At 43.8% G+C, this 7,110-nt stretch overlaps 1 protein-coding gene across 2 annotated transcripts in view; it reads right to left on the minus strand.

Annotated features, from left to right (window-relative positions):
- LOC109913100 (protein KIAA0100) overlaps positions 1 to 7,110 on the minus strand; it is a 61,741-nt gene that overhangs the window by 50,315 nt on the left and 4,316 nt on the right. The window contains exons 2-7 of one of the 2 annotated variants that reach the window (XM_048612769.1): positions 6,774 to 6,900; positions 6,342 to 6,391; positions 5,309 to 5,450; positions 4,957 to 5,075; positions 4,395 to 4,455; positions 2,717 to 2,942 (exon numbers count right to left, since the gene is read on the minus strand). In XM_048612769.1, coding sequence (XP_048468726.1) covers positions 2,717 to 2,942; positions 4,395 to 4,455; positions 4,957 to 5,075; positions 5,309 to 5,450; positions 6,342 to 6,391; positions 6,774 to 6,900 — 725 coding nt within the window. The remainder of the gene's footprint in view (positions 1 to 2,716; positions 2,943 to 4,394; positions 4,456 to 4,956; positions 5,076 to 5,308; positions 5,451 to 6,341; positions 6,392 to 6,773; positions 6,901 to 7,110) is intronic. The other variant, XM_048612770.1, reaches the window with a different exon arrangement.

The following is a 7,110-nucleotide window of genomic DNA, read 5'->3' on the forward strand; positions in this document are numbered from 1 at the left end:
TGGCCTGCTGTGTTCATCCAGCTCTACACCTCGTTATCCCAGGATATACCTCATCAGGGCCTGGGGATTTATGCAATTTTAAGCCCAATATAACTTCCAACACCCTCCCTCTCAGTGTTAATTTGTTCAAAGATGTCACAGTTGTCATCCCTGATTTCTATACATGGATCATCTTTTCTCTACAGTGAATACCATGCCAAATATTCATTCAAAACCTCACCATTCATCTGAATATCTCCACATTCAGATTGCCACTTTGGTCCCTAATGAGCCCTTTTTTTTCCCTCTGGTTATCTTCATGCCCCTAACTCACTTATAAAATGCCTTTGGATTTTTCTCTATTTTACCCACAAGTGTTTTCCCATGTCCCTTTTCACTCTGATTTCATTTTAAAGTAACCCACTGCATCTTCTAAACTCCTCGCGGGCTTTTGCTGCTTTTAACCTTCAGTATATGCCATAGGCTTCCTTTTTATCTTTATCTAATCCTGTACATTCCTTGATGTAGGATGGCCTAGTGGTATTATCGCTAGACTGTTAATCCAATGACCCAGATAACATTCTGAGGACCTGGGGTCGAATCCCACCACAGCAGATGGTGGAATTTGAATTCAATAAAATATCTGGAATTAAGAATCCAATGATGACCGTAAATCCATTGTCAATTGTCAGAAAAACCCATCTGGTTCACTAATGTCCTTTAGGGTTGGAAACTGCCATCCTTACCTGGTCTGGCCTACACGTGACTCCAGACCCACTGAAATGTGGTTGACTCTCAACTGCCCTCTGGGCAATTAGGGATGGGCAATAAATGCTGCCTGGCCAGTGACTGCCTCATCCTGTGAATGAATAAAAAAAATCCAATGTTCCCTAGACTTATTGGAACCACCCTTCCCCTTTGCAGGAACATGTTGGTCTTGCACTTTGCACAATCAATCAAGTAAATCTAGTTTTGTAACTTCTGCAGTGCCTTGATACTTTTGTTGTAAACGGATACTGGTTCTGTGCGCTATATCCATATATGGACCAAACAGTTGTAGAGTCATAGAGCTGTACAGCACTGAAACAGACCCTTCGGTCCAACTCATCCATGCCCACCAGATATCCTAATTTAATCTAGTCCCATTTGCCAGCATTTGGCCCATATCCCTCTAAACCCATCCTATTCATATAACCATCCAGATGATTTTCCAAAGATCTAAATATGTGAATCCTTCTCCCCTGCCCCAGCTCCTCAGCTACACATTCATCTGCTCTATCCTCCTATTCCTACCCTCACTCGCTCATGGCACAGGGAGTAATCCAGGTATTACTACTCTTGAAGACCTCCTTTTCAAATTCCCGCCCAACTTCCTATATTCTCTCCTCGGAATCTCGTTCTTTTCTCGTCCTAAGTTTTAGTTCCAATGTGTACAATGACCTCCTGCTGGTTCCTCTTCCCTTTGCGAATATTCTGCACCCTCTCCGAGATATCCTTGATCCTGGCACCAGGGAGGCAATACATCATTCTGATGTCTTGTGTCAGCCACAAAAATGTCTGTCTGTGTCCCTAACTAGAGAGTCCCCTATCACAATCGATCACTTGGAACCTGGCATACTCCTCATTACATTAGAGCCAGTCTTGGTGCGAGAAACCTGGCTCCCCTGAGAGTCCAACACCCCCTACATTTTCCAAAACAGCATACTTGTTTGAGATGGGGGTAGCTACAGGAGACTCCTGCACTACCTGCCTCCCTCTCCTACCTTTCCTGGAGGCACCCATCTACCTGTGTCTTTGGTTTCTCCATCCATCACACCCCCTAGCTCCTATAAATTCCACATTGCTCTAACTGCCATTCCAACAGGATTCGCAACCAAACATATTTCCTGCAGACATAATCATCAGCAACATAGAAAATTCTGCTCAATCTCCCACAACCGACAAGAATAGCACATCATTCTATCAAAGCCCAACTTTTTACCTTAACAATCTACAGTCCCAGACAACAGCAGTCTTACTGCTCTAAAAATGCTGCTCTAGGATACTTAATATCTATCTTTTATATTTAAAAAAAAATTAAGTGACAGATCTCAGTAAAACATTTTTAAAAATACCCTCACCTTACTCCCTAGTACAGATTTACAGCTGATAAGTTAGGAACTGTCAATAGGACAAAGTCACTCATTGTCTGTGAGAAATTTTAGAATGAGGCGAGGATTGAAAGTTACTGCAGAAACAAATTCCTTCCTGAGGTGAAAACTCATTTTATTTCCCTCTTATACAGCAAAGTCTGAGAAACAATGTTCAATGTCATCTCAAACCCAGAATAACCTTGTTAATGTTTCTTCAATTGATAACAAACCAAAACTTGACCTGATAGTTTTATACCTCAGTCAAAGCTCAGAAGGTCATGGATTTAGATGTCGCTATGTCACCTGAGCAGAATATACAGGCTCATTACGTCTGGGACCACCCAAATGTCAGAGGGTCAGTGCTGAGGGAGTGCTGCACTGTTAAAAGTGCCATCGCTAAGTGGATGTAAAAATCTCGTGGCAATATTTTAAGAACACAAAAAAAAAAATCACCCCAGTGTGATGAGATGAATTGTATCGGGATCTGAAGGTGGTTGCACTGGGATATCACCGAGTACCGATATCAATCAGTATTCAAGGTGTGTCCAGATTGGGACCAGTATTTTACAGGAGATGTGATGGGTGGGAGAGTGATGGTCTCTTACCTGCCTTGGTTGTTTCAGGGTTTTCCTGCTTCAGTTCAGCGCTGCCTTGCGGCGCAGTGGACTGCGATAGTGCCAGTTGCAGGGTGTTTGAAGTGAAGATGCCTTCGTGCAGCTCACTCTGCAAACTACGCACTTGCAGCTCCATGCTGAGGGCTTTCAGGTCTGGCAAGCTGATGTCCAACGTGGCAGCGAGACTCAGGGATGAGTTGACCAAACAGAAATCCCCCTGTTAGACACAATCATAGGATTAAAATCAATGGGAAATGCAGCGTGCAGCAAAGGGCCTCTCTCCTCTCTCAAAGCTGCTGAACATCTACCACCACGAGCACAAATCAGTGCTCACCCAACTGGTATATTTGGTTCAGTTCTGGATATCACGCTTTAGGAAAGATATCGACGTTTTGATGCACAGGTATTTTTTTAAGAACTGTCCCAGGATGAGGGGTTTCAGTAAATGTGCAGAAACCAGGACTGCTTAATTTACAGCACAGAAAGATAAAGAGATTTACTGGAGCTATTTGAGATGATGAATCGATAAGGTAGAACTGTTTCCAGAGGAACACTGATTGAAGCAGCAAAAGAACGGGGGGTGCAGCTGCAGCGGCAATGAGGGGAACTTTTTGTGTCCTGCAATATACTGCCTGAGGGGCATGGAAATGAAACGTTGAATATTTTCAACATTTTTTGCTTAGATTTCAGATTTCCATCATTTGAAGTGTTTTGTTTTAATTCACTGTGTAACATGGCTGCCTCAATGGCACTCAAGTCATAATATATTTGGGAAAGTCAGCCGAGGCTTGAGCCTCATTACACCCAGGGGCATCATAAAAGTTAAAAACTTAATCAAAATATTCAAAAGACCCAGTGTTCCGGTCCGACAGAAAACACTGATCAAATAACAAATAACTGCAATGTATTACAAAGAGATCAATTCTAACCACAGGAAATAAAAACACTGAATTATCAACGTACAACTACCAGCTAAACTCTACCCCGTTCCTAATCTCTTACATACACAATAAAACAGACACAGGCAAAGAAACAAACATGTTTTTGGATGGAAAGAAGAAATATTAGGGGAACACGGTTCAATAGCACCAGTCCATTGGATTCGCTTTTGTGTCTCTTTTGCTTCCAAGTCCTTCGAATCTCCAAGCTTCTCATGCTTTCAGCTCATTATCGCTAACACAGGGCATAGGTACCCTAATTGTCCAGTCTCTCAGTGACTGTTTTCAAACACCAGCTTATTGCAACTGAACTATCTTCCAGGTTTTGGTTATTTCATGATCATGAGAGCACCTTTCTCTGCTGTTGTCTGGAAACTTTTGTCTTTGTCTTGTGCACAAAACTCTGTTCACCTGCCCAGGAGCCAGAGAGTTGTCAGGCTGATGATTCCTGACCTCCATAGTTCATCCCGATTGCACAAACAAATCAGCAATCTGTCTCTGGACGAAGCTTGCTCTACACACACCCACAGTGCTATGGTATCTTAGACATCTTCCTCCACTGCTTGAACAAAGCAGCAGTGTAAACACAACTCACAAATGAGTTCCAGTAACTTGTTTTCAAAAGTGCAACAACTTCTTCCACAGTCATTGGTTTCAAACGGTATCTTTGTCCTACTGTGGTCCACAATCCAAAGTAAAGAAAAATAAAAAGATGTGACCTTTGCACTCACCATTCCATTGCTCTTCATTAGCTTGCTGTCCAGCTTACTCACATTGCCCTTACATTTGATTCTGGAAAACATACAGCCCTTTGTTAGATTCTTGTTCCATTCATAGCTTTTTGTTTCTTTTACGAACAAACAATTCCAATTTGACCTTCACTGGTGACCCTCTTTGGTCCCAGGTACAGTATAGGCAATTCACAGAGACCAGAACATTCCTACAGGTGAAACATACACACCCACAGACAGGCATGCAAGCATACACACACAGAGATACAACCCAAATGTACACATAGACACTCTCTCAGATTGAATGTACGTGTCATTGTCAGATAAGTAATGAACAGTGATCGAGCAGGAATGCTCAATTTGATATTGTCCCCACCCACATTCCAGGAACTAGAGGCTGCCTGTAAAATTCCATTTCATGTTTTGTAACACAGCACAGCCCAGGTACCGCACAGTGTGATAAACCCTATTATGCATGTGCTGGCAAGCTTGTTGCTGTTGCCAACCCACACTTGGAAACTGTTCCACACCATGACCCATTCTTGCATCTAAAAGGACTCACATGTTTCCACTGTAGCTGAGCAGCAAGGTGCAGTTTGTTAGAGACACGTGCCAGAGGGACTCTGTGATCCAGGCATTTAAAGCCATCACATTCACTGAGTAGATGTGGACCGAGAGCAGCTGCGAAGTCAAAAAGAGAGAGGGGTTGAGGTTTACATAGATCACACACAAACCTCTCACCCTTGCATGTTTTGCCAATCGTCCACATGCCCCCTCAGCAGCATTCTAACAAGGGAGGGGGTGGGTGTTTAAGTTTAATCAGTTATCATTTCTGGGATTGTTCAGTTGCCTCCAAACCTCAGGCAGAAAACCAAGCCCAGCAACAAATCCAAATCTCTCTGTGGAGAGCTCACCTGTGACAACATGCGCAGCACTGAAGGCTGGATGCTCAGTCTCCTTTTCATCGCCTTTTCACCGGGATTGGCCCGTTCCTGGGAGGCTGCTTTCAAATCGGCTCGAAATCGGACCTCTCCAAAACACAGGGCAAAGTAGTGACTGGAATGGAGAGATCATGGTTGGACTGTAACCGCAGGCCATCGAAGCCAGACCACACCCCCTCACCTTTTCCGTCTTTTTTGGTTTCCACATTGCACCCTCCCCACCTGGCCCCATCTCTCCTCTTTTAAACTGATACCTCCCACTTCATTTCACTCATGACCGTAACAACATTCAAGGCAATGGCCCTAGTGTGGGAAAGTGGGAGGAGTGTACATAACAGTATACTTTGGCAGTACAGACTTCACTGGCCAAAGGCCTCTTCTGTATTGTCCGATTCTATCACCCTGACCCAAGCCAGATTTTTTTGGTTGGTGGGGATGGTGGGGATGGTGGTGGAGGTGGGGTGGTGAGGGTTGTAGGGACAGTTTGGGGATATGGGGGGAGCACTGAAGGAAGCAGTTACAATGATTGAGAGGGGCATCAGTGAAATTACACAGCTTCTTTGCAATAAGTATTTAGCTGCAGCATACTCCTTTCTCCTCTTCTTTCCTATTTCCCTCAGGATTCTCCAAACACTGCTTGTTCCTCTCCCAGACACCCTCAGCAAATTCATTTATCCTTTTAAAATGCCATTTGATACTGACCTCGCTGGAAGTCGGCTGCTCTGTTTTTAGTAGTAAACACAGTGTCAGGTGTGTACCACACTATTTAACCCGATAAATAATTGAGTAAGAGTGGATTAAACAAGTGGGTGAACAAACACAGAGCTGTGTGTTTGTATGATGTAAAAGATAACAGAAGGAGTTGGTCAGACAGCCTCACGAACCTGAAACAGTACACGGAGCATCGAGATGTGTGGCTGTGTGTGCATGTTGTGGGGGAATTGTCTGCAGGAGGTTCGGTGCATAAGCGTATCTGAGTGGGAGACAGCATGCATACAACACTCACGGTAACTCATTGTTCAGCAGCTTACAGGAGAGCCAGACTCTGTCTACTTCCTGTAACAGAATTGCAGCTGGTTACTTGACAATAATCCATCAACTATTTAAAACAACAATTTGCATTTAAATAGCAGCTCCTGAGGCACTCCATACGAGGCTTATCAAACGATCTTCACACATTATGTGATATTAGAAGAGGTGCTGCTAGAGACACCGAGAGTGAGAACGAGAGACAGCGAGAGCAAAAGTGAGGGCGCGAGCGAGAGCGAGAGAGATGGAGAGGTTTAGGGAAGGAATGCTAGATTTCACGCCTGCTCAGCTGAAGATGGCCTCACCAATGGTTCCATTGATGAAATCAGAGATGAGTAAGAGGCCAGATTTTGGAAGATCTCCACATCTAATATCTACAAACACAGCAAAAGACAGTCCAAACACTCACCAGTGTCTTCTGTGATGAGATCTTGATACTGACATTGTAAATTGTGAGAAACCCAATGGAGCCAATTTTTAAATCCACATTTAGCTGATTGTGGATGAAATAGGTGACAATCCGAGACAGTAACCAGCTGAACAAGAGAAAGAGAATGACAGGTTAGAACATCAAATGATCAACAACATCAACTGATGTGTAACTCCAGGGCAAGTGGGATACTTAGCCAGTGTGCATCGGAACTGTGATAGTTCAGGTATCAAAAAAAGTCTGCAGCAAAACAGACTGTATAACACAGGAATACAGTACCGGTGGGGACAGGTCTGTCACTGCTTAACACTGGGGT

This window comes from Rhincodon typus, chromosome 26 (genome assembly GCF_021869965.1).
Source record: "Rhincodon typus isolate 14 chromosome 26, sRhiTyp1.1, whole genome shotgun sequence".
Taxonomy (NCBI): Eukaryota; Metazoa; Chordata; class Chondrichthyes; order Orectolobiformes; family Rhincodontidae; genus Rhincodon; species Rhincodon typus.